Source organism: Tachyglossus aculeatus, chromosome 3 (assembly GCF_015852505.1).
Source record: "Tachyglossus aculeatus isolate mTacAcu1 chromosome 3, mTacAcu1.pri, whole genome shotgun sequence".
In the NCBI taxonomy this organism is placed as follows: Eukaryota; Metazoa; Chordata; class Mammalia; order Monotremata; family Tachyglossidae; genus Tachyglossus; species Tachyglossus aculeatus.
The window spans coordinates 40,884,802-40,906,161 of NC_052068.1; the positions used below are offsets into that span (position 1 = coordinate 40,884,802).

The 21,360-nt window shown below is 40.1% G+C and overlaps 1 protein-coding gene across 2 annotated transcripts in view; it reads left to right on the forward strand.

The window, feature by feature from the left end:
- The window catches only part of PRKG1 (protein kinase cGMP-dependent 1), a 1,213,342-nt gene that overhangs the window by 827,268 nt on the left and 364,714 nt on the right, over positions 1 to 21,360 (forward strand). For both annotated transcript variants that reach the window (XM_038744169.1, XM_038744170.1), the window contains one exon: positions 21,241 to 21,304. In XM_038744169.1, coding sequence (XP_038600097.1) covers positions 21,241 to 21,304 — 64 coding nt within the window. The remainder of the gene's footprint in view (positions 1 to 21,240; positions 21,305 to 21,360) is intronic.

The window sequence follows — 21,360 nt, forward strand, 5'->3', positions numbered from 1 at the left end:
AGCCGGGATTTGAACCCATGACCTGTGACTCCTGTGCTCTTTCCACTGAGCCACACTGCAATTTTCATAAAGTGCTTACTATATGTCAGACTCTATACCAAGTGCTAGAGTGGATACAAGAAAACTGGGTTAGACACAGTCTCTGTCCCACATGGGGCTCACAATCTTAATCCCCATTTAATAGATGAGGGAAGTGAGGCACAGAAAGTTAAGTGATTTGCCCAAGGTCACACAGCAGACAAGTGGTGGAGCTCGTATTAGAACCCATGACCTTCTGACCCCCAGGCCTCTGCTCTATCTACTAGGCTAAGCTGATTCTATGTGCCAAGCTCTCTTTTAAGAGCTGAAGCTGATGCAAGATAATCACATAAGGTAGTCATGAGAGAACATGTGAGGACACTGAGGCACACAGAGAGGAAGTGACTTGTCCAAGGCTACACACTTCTAAGAAGTGGAAAGAGCAGTTTTGTGCTCTTTCCACTAGGCCAGGCTGCCTTTCCAGGAAGAGCCACTGATGAGTTGAGTCACTAGTACCAACTGTTTAAAATGAACAGCAACCAGTTTTCTGATTTCTCTTTCTAGAATTCTAATTTAGGCATTCGCCTGAAGATGTGCTGTCTAGCTTTCATTAAGACAGTTTTTGGAAATCTAGATGTGTATGTCTTTGCGATTCAGCCACTTTTCGGTGTTGATCTCCCTCCTCGAAAGTTCCTGCTGCTGAGCCCTGTGGCTTGGATATTGCACCAAAGTGCATACAGACCTGTAACGGGAACCCAGAGGTCCTGGACTTACTGTGGAGTCTTTGAGGGCACTCCCCCCAAAATGTGCTAGATTAGTACATTTCCCACAAATGGTACACTGTGATGACCTCGTGTTCTCCTGCCCGTCAGGAGAACATTATCATGTTAATGATAACATGCGGGATGTCATGTGAGCCTTGTCTGATAGTTACTAGAACCGTCAGTGGCTACCTACTCAATCAGCCAGTCAATGATACTGATTGGGCCCTTGTGGTGCACAGAGCACTGTATTAAGTGAGTGGTTAGGAGAGTAATGATAATAAGTAATTATTATGGAACTCGCTTGGGAAGCACAAGTTGGCAACATATAGAGACGGTCCCTACCCAACAGCAGGCTCACAGTCTAGAAGGGGGAGACAGACAAAAAAACAAAACATATTAACAAAATAAAATAAATAGGATAAATATGTACAAGTAAAATAAATAAATAGAGTAATAAATATGTACAAACATATATACATATATACAGGTGCTGTGGGGAGGGGAAGGAGGTAAGGAGGGGGGATGGGGAGGGGGAGAGGAATTGGGGGCCTCAGTCTGGGAAGGCCTCCTGGAGGAGGTGAGCTCTCAGTAGGGCTTTGAAGGGAGGAAGAGAGCTAGCTTGGCGGATGTAGGGAGGGAGGGCATTCCAGGCCAGGGGGAGGACGTGGGCCGGGGGTTGACAGCGGGACAGGTGAGAATGAGACACAGTGAGGAGGTTAGCGGCAGAGGAGCGGAGGGTGTGGGCTGGGCTACAGAAGGAAAGAAGGGAGCTGAGGTAGGAGGGGGCAAGGGGATGGACAGCCTTGAAGCCGAGAATGAGGAGTGAGAGTGAGAGTGAGTGAGAGTGAGAAGTTTTTGTCTGATTGAGTTAATTAGGTTGGACGCAGTCCCTATCCCATATTGCGCTCTCACTCTTAATCCCCTTACAAATGAGGTAACTGAGGCACAGAGAATTTGAGTGACTTTGCCCAAGGTCACACAGCAGACAAATGGTAAAGAAAGGATTAGAAACCATGACCTTCTGACTCCCAGGACCATGCTGTATCCACTAAACCATGCTGCAGAGTTGGTAGACACATTCCCTGGCCACAAGGAGTTTACAGTCTTACGTGTGTGCACCTGCACACACACTCACACACACAGACACACACACACATCAATTCCTGTATGTAACTCTTCCCAAACACCATTCGTAACACACAAAGCCTTTTGCAATAACAGACACTCACGAGAGTTCAGTATTTATTGAGCTGGTGGTTTTGGAAGCCTGTCCAGAATGCCCCCAGATGAAAATTTCCTCTTTCCTCTTCCTTTTCTATAATCAAATAACAACAAGAAAAACATATTGGGGTGAAAGAACCTTGTACACGGGATGCATTTGTTTCCTAATTTTAACTGTGCTTTAGGCATTTTCTTCTGTTTTCTTTTCCAATGAATAGTTTTATTTTTCTATTTGTGTCTTTGAGCGATGTTCAAATGTCATCAAATAAAACACTCAGGGTATAAGAACAATTTCATTTGCCCTGAGATTTGACAAAAACACTTTATTAATATGCACCAATAATTGAAATGCAGTCCTCATTATGAGCCATGTTTTCAGACCTGGCTATCTGCCCAGTCCTGACTCTTGAATGGCTGTTATGCTATCAAAACAGAGCTTCCAAATGGCTGAGTTTCAGTACCTCAAATGTCAATATTTAGCCCCCTGTGTCTGATTGTAAATACTCAATTCCCATCTCATGATTAGCATTTGTCATTATACACTTGCCCCTAACTTTAGAACTGAGTTCTTAAGAAGCATTGTTTGATCAAGGTTATGCATCTTGCTTTCGAGAAGCAGTATGGCCTAGTGGATACACGTGGGAATGAGAGCCAAAAGGACCTGGGTTCTAATCCTGGCTCCACCAATTGGCAGCTGTGTGACTTTGGGCAAGTCATTTCACTTCTATGTGCCTCAGTTCCCTCATCTGTAAAATGAGGGTGAAGACTGTGAGCCCAACGTGGGACAACCTGATCACCTTGTAACCTCTCCAGCACTTAGAACACTGCTTTGCACATAGTGCTTTATAAATGTCATCATTATTATCTACCGTAGCACTTAGAACAGCTTTGGGCACCTTGTAAGCACTTAACAAATAATAATGATGGTATTTGTTAGGTGCTTTCTATGTGCCAGGCATTCTACTAAGCACTAGAAACTATTATTATTATTATTACTATTATTATTATTATTATAATCCATTAAAAAAATTTAAAAGCATTAAGAGTCCCAGAGCTAATGAGACTTGAGTCTGGTTCCCTAATATCCAAGTACCTGGGTATCTTTTCCTCTCTTCAAAATCACTAAAGATGTTGATTCTATCCCCTCTTTCCCCTGTTTCAAAGTTGGCTCACTTCTTCCAGTTTGGCCCTCTGTGCCCACAGAGAGCTAATAAGCATCCCTTCAATAAGCTCAACAACCACATATTTTGTAAGTTTTCATCATGCTTCAAATTTTTAACACCTTTAAATTATTTCTGTTGCTCTTCTGTGACTCCCTTCAGTTTCTCTCCCTTCTTTTTGAAGTGTGGTAACCTGTTCTGGATACCAGTCTATGAGGGTCTGAGCAGGGTCAGTAAGAATGGGTCAGGGGATTGTTTTCTTATTTGTTAAGTGCTTACTATGTGTCAAGCACTGATATAAGAAATCGGGCCAGATGTAGTCCTTGATTCACATGGGGCTCATAGTCTTCTAGACTGTGAGCCCACTGTTGGGTAGGGACCATCTCTATATGTTGCCAACTTGTACTTCCCAAGTGCTTAGTACTGTGCTCTGCACACAGTAAGTGCTCAATAAATATGATTGAATGAATGGTCTAAGAAGAAGGGCATTGAATCCCCATTTTGAAGCTGAGGAAACTGAGGTTGCAGAAAAGTTAAATAATTTGCCCAAGGTCACCCAGCGGGCAAGTGGGGAAGCCAGGATTGGAACCCAGGTCCTCTGGTTCCCAGGCCCTTGCTTTAGAGAAGCAGCATAGTATAGTGGATAGAGGATGGGCCTAGGAATTTGAAGGTCATGAGTTCTAATCCCAACTCCTCCACTTACCTGCTGTGTGACCTTGGGTAATTCATTTCACTTCTCTGTGCCTCAGTCCCCTCACCTGTAAAATGGGGATTGAGGCTGTCAGCCCCACGTGGGACAGGGACTGTGTCCAAATTGATTTGCTTATATCCACCCCAGTGCTTTACAGTGACTGACAAATGGTAAGCACTTAACAAATGCCACAATTATTATTATTATTATTATTGTTATTATTATCATTATTATCATCCATCGGGTCATACTGCTTTCCAAAATACATCTATGTTCCCAACATATGTTCCCTGCGTCCAAAAATACACACTTGTTCAACATATACCTAATGATACATTCCAGGTCACTGAAGACTCATATTCAGCCTCTAATTACTATGATTCAAGATGGTATTCACTCTACTCAGTCTTTCTCTATCCTGAATTTGAATAACTTGTTTTTCATATTTAAGTTCAGTTTATTGCATTGCTTCTATTGATTTTCATCTTGCTTTATAGGTCTATTTTCCCAATTGTTCTTTTCATGCCTTAAATGTTAGCAACCTCACACTATCATCTGCAAAAGAATTTAGTAGAATGACGACTATCAGAAAAATTGAAACTGAGGCTTTTTTAGATGGTGATCATCGTAAAGGGGCCTCACAAGTTCGTCACACTCAAAATAACCATCTAGACCATAGTTCATTGTGAGCAGGGATCATATCTACCAACTCTGTTATAATGTACTCTTCCATGTGCTCAGTAAAGTCCTCTGTACATAGTAAGTGCTCTATAAATATGATTGATTGATTAGATAACTGAATTTTGAACAGTCAATCTTGATTGAATTAGTATGAGACAGGGGAATGCCTAAAGTTGTTTGGTAACCTTATTATTTACGTAATAAATTAAGATAATTTAGATCAGATCATTTCAACTGCCATCGTAGGTAGATATGTGGATGAAATCAGAGAGAGTAAAAACCGGTAGCTAATATGATATCAGTGATCTCTGGCCCACAATCCTTTTCATCTTGTTTTTAGAACTCAATCAGCTCTTTCCCTTTGGCATATCCACTCACTTCTCCAATTATAACCTAGCTTACACTCATCGTTCTTCAAAAGCTACCTTACTCACAGGACCTTGGTCTTTTCTCTTCAGCCTCCTAAATCTGGCTCACACCCTCCCTGCATCTCACCTGGAATTATCTCTCCCTTCAAACTCAACAAACCACAACACACCCCATCTACCAAGCTCTCCAGAAAGCACATCTCCACTGAGACCTTCCATGATTTGTTTCTGTAACCCTCTCCCTCTTCACCTGCCATTTCAGCACTTCAACACCACCTAAGATTTAAGAACCACCAACCTCCCACAGCACTAACAGATCTTACATACCCTACTGTTTAAGCACTAACTCAAACTTATTCCTCTTTCTCTCTTTCCTCATATCCGTAGTGAACTTAAATATTGGCTTCCATAAATTATGAGCTCCTTAATCATGTCGACTATTTGATTCTCCCGAACTAATAGTTCAGTGCTCCCCACACGAGTGCTAAATAAATGCTCTTTACTGACGAATGATTTATGGATGTGAAACCATTGGTTGTGTTTCATTCATTCATTCATTCATTCAATGGCATTTATTGAGTGCTTACTGTGGGCAGAGCACTGTACTAAGCACTTGGGAAGTACAAGTTGGCAACATATAGAGACAGTCCCTACCCAACAGTGGGCTCACAGTCTGGAAGTTTCCCTAAGATAACTATCTTTGCCGTTTCTTTGCTTATCAAATTCAGTTTATTTGGTTTTCCTAAAGGAACAACCATTTTTAGGACATATTGGGCCAAGTTCTCCCCAGTGAACAACTGACTTCCTGATAGAAATTAAGGCATTTAGGGATTTGGATTAGCTCTTCCAGGCCACATTATTGCCACAGAACACTAAACAGTCACCAAGGACCCTGAAAAGTTTAATGTGATTTTCTAAGTACCTAACATAACTACCAAGGAGAAATTTGAATAACATTAATTTATTCTCACTTAAAATGATTGATGTATTGATGTTGGATATTCATGCTTGCACTACTTAAGACATAAGTTCCTCACAGAGAAATTCTTGTCCTCTAATTTCATGCTGGGCATCTCAGAGTGAAGAATTAGCCCTCCAGACCAACAGAATTCCTGTGTGTCATGTTTCTAACATTATCATTCATAACCTTTTTTACTTTTTAATGTTTCATTAGCTAGCTCTAGGTCACAATATTTAAAATTCAGTGTGCACAACTGAAAGTAAGACTGTATGAAAACACTGTCATTTTAAAAGTGAAAGAATGGATCAATTATTCCTAAATAACAGTAAAGCATAGAAAATTGCACATTGGATATAAATCTCAGAACGCCATCGAGCTGCTTTAATGCACTGTCATTGTCTTTGCCTATGACTTGTGACAATTCATTATCTACAAATTTATTAACTAGATAACTTCACTATGATAACATGCATTCACTTAAATCAGAATAATCTTGGTTTTAAAAACAGGATACTGAAACCTGAAAATCCTGCAAAAAATCAAGTGGTTTTTCCCTCTTCTTTAATCTTTGACCAACAACAAATAAATGGCTTATTTAGAACCTGTCTCACTTAGACACTATGTAAAGTGATACAAGGTTTAAATATCATTTGGAGGAAAAAAAAGATTGAGGCACATTAAAAACATTAATAATGCATTGTAGCCTTGTGTACATGTTGACTCACTAGACACAAATTAAGTAGTTTTCCCCACAATGAGTTTTGTAATCAAGATATCACTACTCCACAAACCACCCTATGAGGGCTATAAAACTATTAAATATGTTTGAAAGATGGGGAAACACAGATTTCCAAAGAAGATTCCCAGATATTGAAGGAGCTTATCAGTAGTTTAAAGGGGGAAATGAGAGTTCGGGATGAAGGGAAGAGAGAGATATAATATTCCTGAATACTGTCTTCTCTGTGGCTTCTTAGAGTGCATCTTGTAGATTTTTTTTTATTATGCAAAGAGAAGATGCCCTGCAGGAGCTGAGTACCCACCCATAGTAAGTCCTGAACCTCTTGATTCCCCAACCTTTATTGTAGCATTCACTTCCCCTTGGGTATCCACCCAGGTACTTCTTGCAGTTTTCATTTTATCAATTTAGCTTTTTTTTTCATTATGCCTTGATTTAGTGGGTTTGAGAAATGCCACTTTTTCCTAATCTTAAAATGAATCTGGTTAATTTTATCTTCCTCTCCTCTATGATTCAGGAGCTAATGTTGTTTTTCATGATGGGCTTTGACTCATCTTGGCTATTAACACAACAGGAGGTTTTTCTATTGCTTTATCACAACAATAAAATATCCAGTAACTCAGGCTTTAGTAGGAAAAGTTTCCAAAAGCAGTGTGAACTTTTGGTTCCTAAATATTTTTTGGGTGTATCTGATGAATCATTGTATAAATTTGCTGTTAAAAGGGAGAGACAGGGAGTCAAAATCCTGGAAACAAAACCTTACATTAATGCAATATAACAGCACATGTTACCTTCTAAGGAGCCCTTGAAATTGAACTATTCAATGGAATTGACAAGATTTTAGTGATTCCTAAGTATTTTCAGGTCCTAAAACCTAAACTTCTTTCTTGAGGTTACAGGAGAAAGCTCCAATGTGGGAATGTGCCTACCAACTCTGTTTTATTCTGCTCTCCCAAGTGCTTAATAAAGCTATCTGCCTGCATTAAGTACTCAGTAAATATGATGGAAAGATTATTGTACTCTTCTAAGCATCTAGTACAGCACTTTGATTGATCAAGTAAACATACAACTGAATGATTTTTCTGAATGATAGACACAAGGGGAAAAAACCATGAAATGAAGACAATACTTTAAATCTATAAGGTTGAACACATAAAAAACAGGGATTGTCTAATAATGTAGTAGTGATTGACCTTCCCCCTTTTTTCAAATGATTAAATTGAGTTCACTGTGCTCAATTAAGGTATCATAGGTAAATATCAATGTATCTTCAAATAATTTTGACTTTTGCTACCTAAGGTAAAGTACAATCTAGTTAAGTGTAAACCTTTCTTTTCCTTACCCCTACCAGCATATTGACATATTCACATTAAGCCACATGCCTTCAAGTCTTCTTGTTAATAGGTTTTGTCTGACAGTCTTCAACTGTGAATAACAGCAGTTAATAGAGACAACCAGCCAGGGGTCTTGGGGAAGTGACCTGTCATGGATATTACCAACAAAATGATCATGAGCATCATGAGGAACAATTTTACGAACCAAGATTGATGAGGCCCTTGTTTATAAAGGAAACTCCCACTTAAATGGCATTGTTGATAAATGTCCAATAGTTCAGGTACGAGTTTCAGAACCATGACCCTTCTGAACAAGTGAACAACCAGGAATAGAAGAAGATTGTCCAGTGTCTAGACTTATCTTTAATCATCTTCATTAGAATTGTTGCCACAGTTGCTCATTGAGGTACTGATCCTGGGATTTGTTTTCTTTTGTGAGAATTCCCACACTAGCATTGTTATTTTCAATCAATCAATCATCTTTATTGAACATTTCCTGTATGAACGCATTGTACTGAGCTCTTGGGAGAGTACAGTGTAAGAGAGTTGGTAGACCTGTTCACTGCCCACAATGAGCTTCAAGTCTAGAGGGAAGACATATATTTATAAAATAAATTAAATATTTTCCCCATTGATTATTTCCTCTGACCACTATGCCTGCTATTTCTCCTAGTAGCATTATGCCACTTTCCTGAGGGAGAGTCTTTTCCTTCCACCCAAAGCTGCATGGATTTGTCCTTGAAAGCATCTCACCATTGAGACTGTCTTTACTCTGGATCATCTCCAGAAAAGAAATCAAATCACATTGATTTGATTTGGGGAAGGAGATTAGTACTGTGTGGTAGGTACAAACCCTTCCATTCAAATCACATGGAATGGAAGGGTTTATACCTACCACACATTACTAATCTCCTTCCCCAAATGCCAAGGGACTTGAGCAACAAATTAAAAGTGAAATATGCTGCTTGGGGCTGTCTTTCATAATGAGTCTTGATCAGAGAGAAAGCGATGTCCAGGAAAAATCCCATCTACTTCAGTGTGTTGACAAAACAGATACCTTGAACAGCTGATTAAAAAAAAAAAGAACCTCTTCGAGTTAAATTGGGGTGTCGTATCACATTGTGTTTAGCTTTCAAAAGTAGAGTTGATCATCGCAGACAGTTCTGTGGCTTTAAAGTGGCCCAGGGGCTAACTCTATTTTTTTAGTTAATAGACCAACAATTTCTATTAGTCTGTCAGTGAATAAGCTACGATAGTTTGAGCACTGTCTTCAGGAAGGTCAATTTTGTAGATTCCGTGGGAAGTTTACAATAAACTCACAGCATGGCCCAGTGGATAGAGCATGAGTCTGGGAGTCAGAAGGACCTGGGTTCTAATCCCAGCTCAAACACTTGTCTGCTGTGTTTCCACAGGCAACTTACTTCACTTCTCTGTGCCTTCGTTACCTCATCTGTAAAATGGGGGTTGAGACTGTGAGCCCCATGTGGGTCATCTGGGACTGTGTCCACCATATTTGCTTGTATCCACCCCGATACCTAGTACAGTACCTGGCATATAGTAAGTGCTTAACAAATAGCACATCAATGGTTATTATTATTATTATTATCATTAACTGTCCTCATTTGTATTCGAATATTCCTAGGGCCTGAGGCACAGTAAAGGCACTTTTAACCAGAACGTTGGCCACGCTCACTGTCCCGGGGGTGAGAGGCTCTCCAGGAGTGTGAGTAGGGTAGGCAAGAGTGGTGAGCAAGAGGGTTTTCAGTGGGGCAGGTGAGGTAGTCAAACAGCTGCCACACTTTAAACATTATGGTAAATCCATTGGCCTGAACTCTCTGGGCCAAACCAAATAGGAGAGGCAGAACTATCAAAGGGACAGCAGAAACGGAGGCTGGGGGCAGGATCTTGTGGGCTCCAACCTCACTCATTCATTCAATAATATTTATTGAGCACTTACTGTGTGCAGAGCACTGTACTAAGTGCTTGGGAAGTACAAGTACAAGAGGAAGTACACTCCTCACTCGGAAGACCCACTCTTAGGCCATTTTCTTCTGTCGGACTTGACCGCCCTATAGTTCTGCCTTACATACACTGCTGGATATTCTTAAACTCTAAGCAGTCTGAAAGTGGGTAAAAAAAGTGTTCTACTGGGAAAAATTGTGATTGGGGAATGCTATCTGATAGCGTTGATGAAGAGAAGCAGCATGGCTCAGTGGAAAGAGCCTAGGCTTGGGAGTCAGAGGTCGTGGGTTCTAATTCCGGCTCGACCACTTGTCAGCTGTGTAACTTTGGGCAAGTCACTTAACTTCTCTGTGCCTCAATTTCTTAATCTGTAAAATGAGGATTAAGACTGTGAACCCCACGTGGGACAACCTGATCACCTTGTATCCCACCGAGTGCTTAGAACAGTGCTTTGCACATAGTAAGCACTGACAAATACCATCAATAAATTAATTAAGAGTAATTTGGGAAGGCTTCTTGGAGGCATTTAGCCATGAACTTTGTCTTACATATGGAAAGGGACAAAGCACCCCAAGGGGGTGTGCTTTGCTCACAGTAAGCGCTCAGTAGGTACCATTGATTGAAATAGAGGTGAAGTGAAATTGATTAAATTTTAATATTTAAACCAATCCCCAACGCTTCAGTAATTTTTGAAGTGTGTGCTGTATATAGATATTTGGGTTCCAGAAGCAGGAATATAAGCAAGCAACACAATGTGTGCACTCTTTTCCTCTCTGATACCTCCCTTCTTAAATCAGTCAGTGGTATCTATTGAATGTGCAGGTTATTTGAATGACACCCCTGCCAACTTCCTAACTGCATTCTTCATACTTTCTGAAACTCTTGTGATTGTGTCTTGTCTTGTGATTCTGCTGATATATAGGTAATTGTCCTAGAGAAAAAAATCTACCATGAAATGCTTTCACTGATGGCAGCAGATTTGTATCTGTTGAAATTGATTCTGTTTGGCAGAGCTAAAATCATTTTCAACCTGTCCGAAGTGAATAACTACGAATGACTTGTGTCCCTTCAATTTTTATTTCAACTCCACGTTCATATTCAGAAGGAGCACCATATGAGAACAGAAAGCTGCCCACTGAACCTCACTCTTCCTCCCTTCCCCTACTTCAACCTCAGAGAAATGCTTATTGTCATTGTGGTACTTGAGTAATCTAGGATTGTTTTTTTTCTCAGAGGGGAAAGGACAGAAGAACACAGGAGAGAAATGGAAGTGACAGATTAATAATAATAATAATAATAGTTTGTGTTATTTGTTAACTAGGCCACTAGGCAACACTGCTCCATACAGTCAATCAATTTTATTTATAGAGTGCATACTATTTGTAGAGCACTATATTAAGCATTTGGGAAAGTAGAATATAATCAAGTTGGTAGACACCATCCTGATAGAATTATTTTCCTGATATCTCCCTGGTGGTGTGAAAATTACCACTCTAACATTTTTAAGAAATGCTAAATGTGACAAAAGAGATGTTGTGTAAATGCAATTTTTTTCAAAATATGGAAAAAATAATTATTATTCAAGTGAATGCCCTTCTTTCAAAAGCAGAGAAATCTACCTCGCCGCTACATTATGGGAAAACAGATGAATTTAATTAATCAATCAATAGTGTTCATTGCGCCCTTAGTATGTTTAGAGCATTACCTTAAGCACTTGATAGAGTTGATAGAGTAGGTAGGCACGAGCCATACATTTAAGGTGTTCACTTAATCTCCGGTTCCTTTAAATCTTTATGTTATTCTTGTGCATGTCTAGCAAAATAAGACTAACCCCCGGAAAGGAAATTCTGCCATCCATGTTCAATATTGGCATGAATTTGCTGTGAAAATATAAGAAAGCTTCTAGTGAATCCAAATAATTCACATCCCCGAAATTGCTGTATTCTCCTATCTGTTCGATGTCTTATAGTTTCAAAGCAGACAGCCATGAAGTTTTGAATTTCACCAGATGTGAAAGCAAATGTGTGACAGACCTAAGTTTTCCATTCTAAGGAATGTGGAAATCATCATAATGCAGCTCTGAATATTTGGGTCTTGGGAATCCAAAGACTTGGCTTTTCTTAAAGCCAAATGTTTCCCCATTTATGTCTCCGGTGGATTTCTTTACATCAGAATGAATTTTGCTGGACAAGCGAATAGGAAGAGGAAATCATTTTATTATACCTTTTCCAAAGGAATCCTGGGTGCAAAGACAGCTCATTTAATACAAATGCAGAGGGAAAGAGAATGATCTTTTTTGTGGGAGAGGGCCAATTTTTAAGGAAAATTATCTTAGTTTATTTTTTGCTAAAGTCCAGCCAGCTGAGAATATCTATGAATTTCTTGAGCTGAGTTCCTTGTTTTAGGTTTTTTTTTTGGCCTGGTAGATGGTATTAAAGGATTTCTAATACTTTTACAGTATTTAACACATTTTAGTATTTCATTTTAATATGCTACTGATTAGATGATTTATAAAGCACTGAAAAATCAAGCTAAAGTTTAGTTCACAGTGTGATAACAGTAGAGAGTTGACTCCTGCCCAGTTCTTCAAGCTTCTTTAACAAAGTCCAGCATAGCCTGCTAATTGGAAAAAATAATTACATCTCCTTCAATAGGCCTTTCTCAGATGAACCCCTTTATTTCTCCTATCCGTCATCCCAACTTTGTCAACTGTGCACATGGTTTTGTACTCCATAAGCTCTCTGATACTCACCCCTGCCTCACGGTGATCATGTAAATATTCTTATACTATTTCATTTCATTCATTCATTCATTCATTCATTCAATCATATTTATTGAGCTCTTACTGTGTGCAGAGAGCACTGTAGTAAGCACTTGGAAGCTTACAGCAATAAAGAGAGAAAATGCCTGCCCACAGAGGGCTTACAGTCTGTGGGGAGGAGGGGAGACAGACATAGAAACAAGTAAACAGGCATCAATATAAATAAATAGAATTATAGAAATATGCATATGTACATAAGTGCTGTGGGGCAGGGAGAGGAGGGGAAGAGCAAAGGGAGCAAATCGAGGTGATGCAGAAGGGAGGAAAAGCTGAGGAAAAGGGGGCATAATCTGGGAAGGCCTCTTGGAGGAGGTGTGCCTTCTGTAGGGCTTTGAAGGGGCAAGAGTGATTGTTTGGCATATTTCTTCTATCCATAATCTATTTTGATGTCTTTCTCTACTTTTAATAATAATAATAATAATAATAATAATGATGTTGGTATTTGTTAAGTGCTTACTATGCACCAAGCACTGTTCTAAGCACTGGGGTAGACACAAGGTAATCAGATTGTCCCACATGGGGCTCACAGTCTTCATCCCCATTCTACAGATGAGGGAACTGAGGTCCAGAGAGTTGTGACTTTCCCAAAGTCACACAGCTGACAAGTGGCGGAGCCAGGATTTGAACCCACAACCTCTAACTCCAAAGCCCGTGCTCTTTTCACTGAGACACACTGCTTTTAGCCTTCAAACTCCTCGTGAATAGAGCTTATGTTTACCAACTCTGTTCTATTGCACTTTCCCAAACATTTAGTACATTTTTCCACACACAGTAACCATTCAATTTTTTTAAAAAAGATTGATAGTTTTATTCAGCTACTGCCATTTAAATGGTGACACTGTCCTGAACCACTGAAGGAACTAGAAAAGCTGATTGCTAAAGGAGATGCAGAATCTTTTATCTATCAGATTTTGTCATAATCTTCCCCTGAAAGAACTACAGGAGCCTGTGGGTGTTATGTGCTGAACATCTGTGACTTTCCATTTGATATATACATCTGCTGGAGGATCATTTGCAGTGTATGACACTGAAATACATCCACTCACTCACCCCAATCAAAACAGGATCAGATATTTAAAAATGCGGAAGGTTTATTTCATTCTTAGCCTTTATAGATATTTAAGGCCTTTATCTTGTCTGTCTTCCATTCCTAATTCAGATACATGGATTATGTTGGACATTACAAACTGATGCTTGGCGCTCTCCCAGGGCTACCGAATAAGCCATTCATTTTTCTTTAGATTTTCAATCCTGAGAGATCCAATGCTATTTTCACCACATTTCATCATTGCTCCCCATGTATGTGTTGAAATCTTCAGTGATAAACAGCTTGTCAGATGTTAACACCCCTTTGATGAATCTGCCCAGGTCCTGATGAAATCTTTCCTTTCATCAGTGTTCACAGTGATGGGGTAAAAGCAGTGATAGTAGGGGTATAGCACTTTCCTTTAGAGGTGGGCAAAAGGATTATTCAATGCTTATCTATGCCAAGAGACAAGTTTGAAAGACTTGAGGCAAGTGGCTAGTGGAAAATAGAATCTGCAAGAAGCAACTGGGAAAATGAAGGGCCAACAGAATTATTGAGCTCATGAAATAATAATAATTGTGGTATATGGTAAGCATTTACTATATGTCAAGCCCTGAACTAAACATTGAGGTACTAAATACAGAATAATAAATAGGAAATGCAGAATAATCAAGTGATATGTTCTTTGCCCACAAAGGAGCCAAACAATAAACCCATTTATTTATGGAGAAGCAGCGTGGCTCAGTGGAAAGAGCACGAGCTTTGGAGTCAGAGGTCATGGGTTCAAATGCCGGCTCTGCTAACTGTCAGCTGTGTGACTTTGGGCAAGTCACTTAACTTCTCTGTGCCTCAGTTACCTCATCTGTAAAATGGGGATGAAGACTGTGAGCCCCACGGGGGATAACCTGATCACCTTGTAACCTCCCCAGCACTTAGAACAGTGCTTTGCACTTAGTAAGCACTTAACAAATACCATCATTATTATTATTTATTATTATTGTTATTAGTTGCAACTGGAAAGCTCAAAAACCAATCATGTGGACATGAATACATGGTTGTTAAGGCGTGTTTAAATGAGTTCATTATTGTTAGAGATGATATGGCTTGCAATGCTGGGAAATCTATTGGGGAAAGATTGGAGAGGGTGGGCTTTTAGGAAAGAATTGAATGTGAAGAGAGTTGTGTCCTGTATGATGGGAGAAGGAGGAAGATTCAAATAAGGAGAACAGCATGAACAGGGAGACAAAAGCAGGAAACTCGAAAGTAAGGATCAGCAAGAAGGCTGGCATGGGAGGAATCAATACAGTGGGTTGGGGAATAGTAGGAGAAGAGAGCCGATGGGTAAAGTGGGGTTCAGAAGGAGGAGAGCTTTGAAGCTGATTGGGAGAAGTTTTTGTCTGTGTCAGAGAGATGCAGGAGGCCAACAGTGGGTTATGAAGGGTAGAGAGATTTGCGCTAAACTTAGCTTCAGGGCGAGGAGCCATGAAAGAGAAGGTCATGTGGATTTTAGAATGGAGAGTTTGTAGGCTGGGGGGCTTACTTCCTTGATTTACCTTCCTTGTCATACCTTGCCTTGAGCCACTTCAGCACTCTTTTGTAATTTCTGTTCATTCACTACTGACTGATTGTATTCATCATATCTAATCTTGCCCTCTATTTATGATATTTGTTAAGCGCTTACTATGTGTCAAGCACTGTTCTAAGTGCAGGAGTAGATACAAGCTTAACAGGTTGGACACGGTCCCTGTCCCACAGTGGGAGGGCCACAGTCTAAGTAGGAGGGAGGATAATTTAATCCCCATTTTACAGTTGAGGAAACTGAGGCACAGAGAAGTTAAGTAACTTGGCCAGGTCACACAACAAGCAATTGCCCGAGCTGGGATTAGAACCCAGGTCTCCTAACTCCCAGGCCCATAATCTTTCCACTAGTCCATGCTGCTCCCTTTTTACACGATTGTTTGATAGTTTTTCTACTTAGTGCTTGAAATCATAAGGCATCCAGAGGGATACTTTATATGTTTTATAGGAATGCCTGGAGTGTGCTGCATACAGTAGGTACTTACTGAATATTGTTGCTGATGAATGCTCAGCCATTTTTTCCCCCCCTTCCCCCCAGCACCCTGTGGAGTAGGGTGCATTGATAGACTAGAAGAGCATTTGGAACCTAAATTTCTTGGAGGAATCTGCAATGCCTGTGCTCCCTTCCCTGATGAAGCAGATGGACAGGTTCGTTTCATCCATCTGCCCCTTAGAAACTCTGGGGATGGTAAAAATCAGCACTGCAGAATCACCCAAGGGCTCCTGAATCCCAGTAGCTCCTGGAGGTACACAGACAGGCGTTTAACTTGGAAAACATCTGAGAAAAACAAAGTCTGGAAATTATTGTATCTGTCCTTGTTCTGGCTGCCTGTCGTTACCAATATTCAGACTTTTACCCCCACCCAGAAACTTCTCGAGCAATCATAGTTTCAATGAAAGGGATTGGTCAATTTTGTCACTTTCTTAGTCCTGGCTGTTCATTTGTAGTTTTGCAACCTTGATACTAGTCTGATTATCACTGTGGCAAGCATTAAGCTTTTACACTTCCACATTGTCACCTTTAATAATAATAATGATGGTATTTGTTAAGCGCTTACTATGCGCAAAGCACTGTTCTAAGTGCTTTCCCCTTCCGTGTTGGGATTTAATGTGCTTGGTGCACAAAGATCAGCCCATAGGACTTTCTAGTTCATTAAATAGCTTTAATTCTATTTGTTCTGACAATTTTGACACCTGTCTACATGTTTTGTTCTGTTGCCTGTCTCCCCCTTCTAGACTGTGAGACCGTTGTTAGGTAGGGACCGTCTCTATATGTTGTCGACTTGTACTTCCCAAGCACTTAGTACAGTGCTCTGCACACAATAAGCACTCATTAAATACAACTGAATTAATTAATTAATTAATTAATTAATTTAGTACAGTGGCTATTAAATAGTAACAAAAATCACTCATGTACTTAAAAAAAAAGTTGCTGAGACCTTTCCTGCAGTACACAGCATTTGGTATTTATAAAGGCCACATAATCCTTAAATAAAATTTATAAATGAATGGAAAATAAATTTGGAGAATTTTTAGGTTGAACACAAGATGTTATTGGTTAATCCTCTTTCGCTCTTTGTGAGAGAGGTGGATATGTGATATAGACGTTAAAGTCACGTATACTAGGCTTCTATATCTATCATCATCTTGGCAACAATATTGTGGATCTGTTACCCACGCATAATTTGACAGAAAGAGATGAATGACATCAGGAAATCCTGCCTTGCATCTTGGGGAATACGAACTTTTGAATAGAGCAGGGAATTACAGAATTCTATTTTCAAAGAAGTGCTCAGAATCTTAAAAAAAGTGAGTTCACAATGAATATGTTTGCTTTTGATTGCCCTCCTCCCTTAAATAGATGGCTAGTAGTACATCATTTATTCATTAGTCACATTTTAGAAGAGTTTCATTTAATGTGTTTCATTAACATGTATTGATGCTATTAGATACTTTAAGGAGTTAATTTGAAGCTAAAGAAACATACGTTTGAAATCTTTTTTCTAAAACTTAATGTTTATGTTTTCATTAACTGTGCTACTAGGCACAGTGAATATAATTCCTTTCAGGGAACACAGTGCTCATGAAAATAAGGAATGATATTAGTACTCTACCTAGGCATTACGGGGGTAAAACTCAAAGTATTATTGCTATTAGAGTCATCTTTCTAGAGTAGGAAATCATGGTGCTAAAATAAGGTGTAATTAGTTTTATTTTGCATGGTGATTTATTATTATTATTATGTATCTTTATTATTATTATGCATCTTGGTATTTCAAAATAATATACTTTAATTCTTGCATCTTATAAAAATTGAAATATAACTCAAAAACTCAAGAAAACAAAGAAGTGACTTGGTTCTTGTTCTAAATTATTAATGGAAATAACACTTCCTATCCCTGTGGATTAGACTGTCTAGCAGCGTCTGTGGGCCTGCCTTCAGTTTACCTTAGATTGAAGCAGAAAATCTAGTGGAACAAGGGTACTTACTAAAATATAATCAAAGTTTTAGCAGTAGATAAATGTGAGGACACCAATAATAAAAGTAATAATTGTAGCATTTGTAAAACACTTACTTTGTGCCAGGCACTGTTCTAAACCCTAGGGTAGATATAAGATAATCAGGTTGGACAAAGTCCCTTTGCCTCTTGGGGCTCACAGTCTTAGTCCTCATTTTATAGAAACTGAGGCACAGAGAAATGAAGTGACTTGTCCAAGGTCACACAGCAGAAAAGGGAGGAGTCAGGATTAGAACCCAGGTGGTTCTGACGCCCAGGCCTGTGCTCTATCCATTGAGCCACACTGCTCTTCTATTCTTTGGGATTATCCTTGATCTATAGATACATAATTTCATCTCCCCACCCTTTAGACTGTAAGCCTGTTGAGGGCAGGGATTGTCTCTCTTTATTGCTGTATTGTGCTTTCCAAACACTTAGCACAGTGCTCTGCACACAATAAGCGCTCAACAAATATGATGGAATGAGCGAATGAATGAATGAATTCCGCAGAACTTTCTAAACTAATATGATGCTTGTAATAAGTGTAATGAAAGATCCTGATAGTAGAGAATGTACTAGGTGCTTGGGAAGAACGAAAAGGTGAAGCCACAAGTTCCCTGCCCACAAGGAATTTACATTAATCTACTCACTATGTCTCATTCTTTTCTCTCATGCCACCAACCTATTGTTTAAACTCTTCCCCTGGGTCATTCACTCATTCATTCAGCCTACTGTATTTATTGAGCAACTTACACTGCACAGAGTACTTACTATACTAACTGCTTGGGAAAGTACAACAATAAACAGACAAATTCCCTGCCCACAAGGAGTTTACAGACTAGAGGTGGGGGGAGACAGACATTTATATAAATAAATAAATTACAAATATGTACATAAATGCTGTGGGGCTGGGAGTGGGGAAGAACAAAGGGAGGAAGTCAGGGAGATGCAGAAGGGAGTGGGAGAAGAGGAAAAGGAGGCTTAGGGAAGACCTCTTGGAGGAGATGTGCCTTCAATAAGGCTTTGAAAGGAGGGAGGGTAATTGTTGGATTTGAGGAGGGAGAGCGTACCAGGCCAGAGGCAGAATGTTGGCCAGGGGTTGGCGGTGAGATAGGAGAGATCGAGGCACGGTGAGAACATTAGCATTAGAGGAGAGAAGTGTGCAGTCTGGGTTGTAATAGGAGAGTAGAGAGGTGAGGTAGGGGGTAGCAAGGTGATTGAGTGCTTTAAAGCCAATGGTGAGCTGTTTTTGTTTGGTGTGGTGGTGGAAAGGCAACAACTGGAGTTTTGGGGAGAGTGGGGAGGCATATCCTGAATGTTTTTGTAGAAAAATTATCCAGGCAGCAGAGTGAAGTATGGTCTGGAGTGGGAAGAGACAGGAGGAAAGGAGGCTGATACAGTAATCTAGGCAGAAAGGATTAAGGTGATAGCAGTTTGAAAGGAGAGGAAAGATCAGACTTTAGCAGTGTTGTGAAGGTGGAACTGACAGGATTTAGTGACGGATTGTATATATAGGTCAAATGAGAGAGAGGAGTCAAGGATAATGCCAGTGTTATGGGCTTGTGAGACAAGAAGGATGGTAGTAGCATGTACAGTCGTGGGAAAATCGGAAGGAGGAGCGGGTTTGGGTGGGAAAGAAAGGAATTCTGTTTTGGACATGTTAAGCTTGAGGTGAAGGGAGTACATCCAGGTAGAGATGTCTTTAAGGCGAGAGAAAATGTGAGACTGCAGAGAGGGAGAGAGTTCAGGGCTGGAGATGTAGATTTGGGTGTCATCCACAAAGAGATGGTAGTTGAAGCCATAGGAGTGAATGAGTTTTCCAAGGGAGTGGGTGTAGATGGAGAATAGAAAGGAGGGACCCCCACAGTGAGTAGGTGGGAGGCAGATGAGAAGTCCATGAAGGAGACTTCCTTCAAACTTCCTCCTCCTTCAAATCCAGCTTCTCCCTTCTTTCATTCATTCATTCAGTCATATTTATTGAGCGCTTACTGTGTGCAGACCACTGTACTAAGAGCTTGGAAAGTACAATTCAGCAACAGCTAGAAACTATCCCAACCCAACAACAGGCTCACAGTCTAGAAGGAGGGAGACAGACAACAAAACAATACAAATAGACAGCCATCTATAGCATTAAAAAAGTTAAATAGAATTATAGATCTATACACATCATTAATAAAATAGAGTAATAAATATGTACAAATATACACAAGTGCTGTGGGGCAGGGAAAGGGGTAGGGCAGAGGGAGTGGGGGCATTGGGGAGGGGAGGGGGAGCAGAGGAAAAGTGGGGCTCAGTCTGGGAAGGCCTCCTGGAGGAGTTGAGCTCTCAGTAGGGCTTTGAAGTGGGGAAGAGAGCTAGTTTGGTGGATGTGAGGAGGGTGGGCATTCCAGGCCAGAGGTAGGAAGTGGGCCAGGGGTAGACAGCGGCACAGGTGAAAACGAAGCACAGTGAGGAGGTTAGTGGCAGAGAAATGGAATGTGCAGGCTGGGGTGGAGAAGGAGAGAAGGGAGGAGAGGCAGGAGGGGCCAAGGTGATGGAGAGCTTTGAAGCCAATAGTGAGGAGATTTTGTTCACTACAAAGGTTGATAGGCAACCACTGGAAATTTTTGAGGAGGGGGATGACATGCCCTGAGTGTTTCTTTATAAAAATAATCCGGGCAGCAGAGTGAAGTATAGACTGAAGCGGGGCTTCTTCAAAGCCTTCCCCCAATCCCATATCTTCCTGAAAGTCTTTCCCAATTCATATTCCTCCAACTGCCCCTTCAATACCTTCGAGTCCCCAGAGCCTTTGTCTACCTACTCCCATCCCCTCATGAGACTTGTGACATATCTTACATACCCAATCATTTTAAGCAGTAACTCTTACACATATGCTGCTTTTCTTCTTTTTATCTATATTTTATTTTAATATCTGCCTCCTCTGCTAGATTGTAAGCTCTTTGAGGATAAGTATCATGGCCACAAACTCTATTTTTCCAAGTGCTTACAACAGTTCTCTGCACACAGCAGGTACTCAATAAAAACTATTATATAATTGTTTTCACTGCAGCAGGGAGACTCATAAAAATATTTCAAGTAGTTCAAAGTAATTCATTGATTGTAATTGAATAAACATAAACCAGGAAGATTTGATTATGTATATAAATAAGTGCATAAGATCTGAGGTGCTAGTGGATTTATATAACTTGAGGTGTGGAACAAAGCAAGAACTAAGCTAGGTGTGGATTCTGAAGATACACTGTTATCCTTAGAATATTACACCATTTAGTAAAATTACCAAAACTCCTTCTCCCAGTGATGTCTCAGAGGTGCTATTTAATGTTCATTTGCAAAATATTCATTTTATCCGAGTGGAGTGCTATTTAATTAATAAATTGCCACTGATTCGCAAGTTGAAAGTTCTTCCCATTTTTTTTACAGCGTTCCAACATTCCAGAGCCTTCCTGAAGAGATTCTCAGTAAGCTCGCTGATGTCCTTGAAGAGGTAATTGTTTTTAGCCCATTAACTCCTTTGATGAGGAATAAGACAGTTTGCCTGGC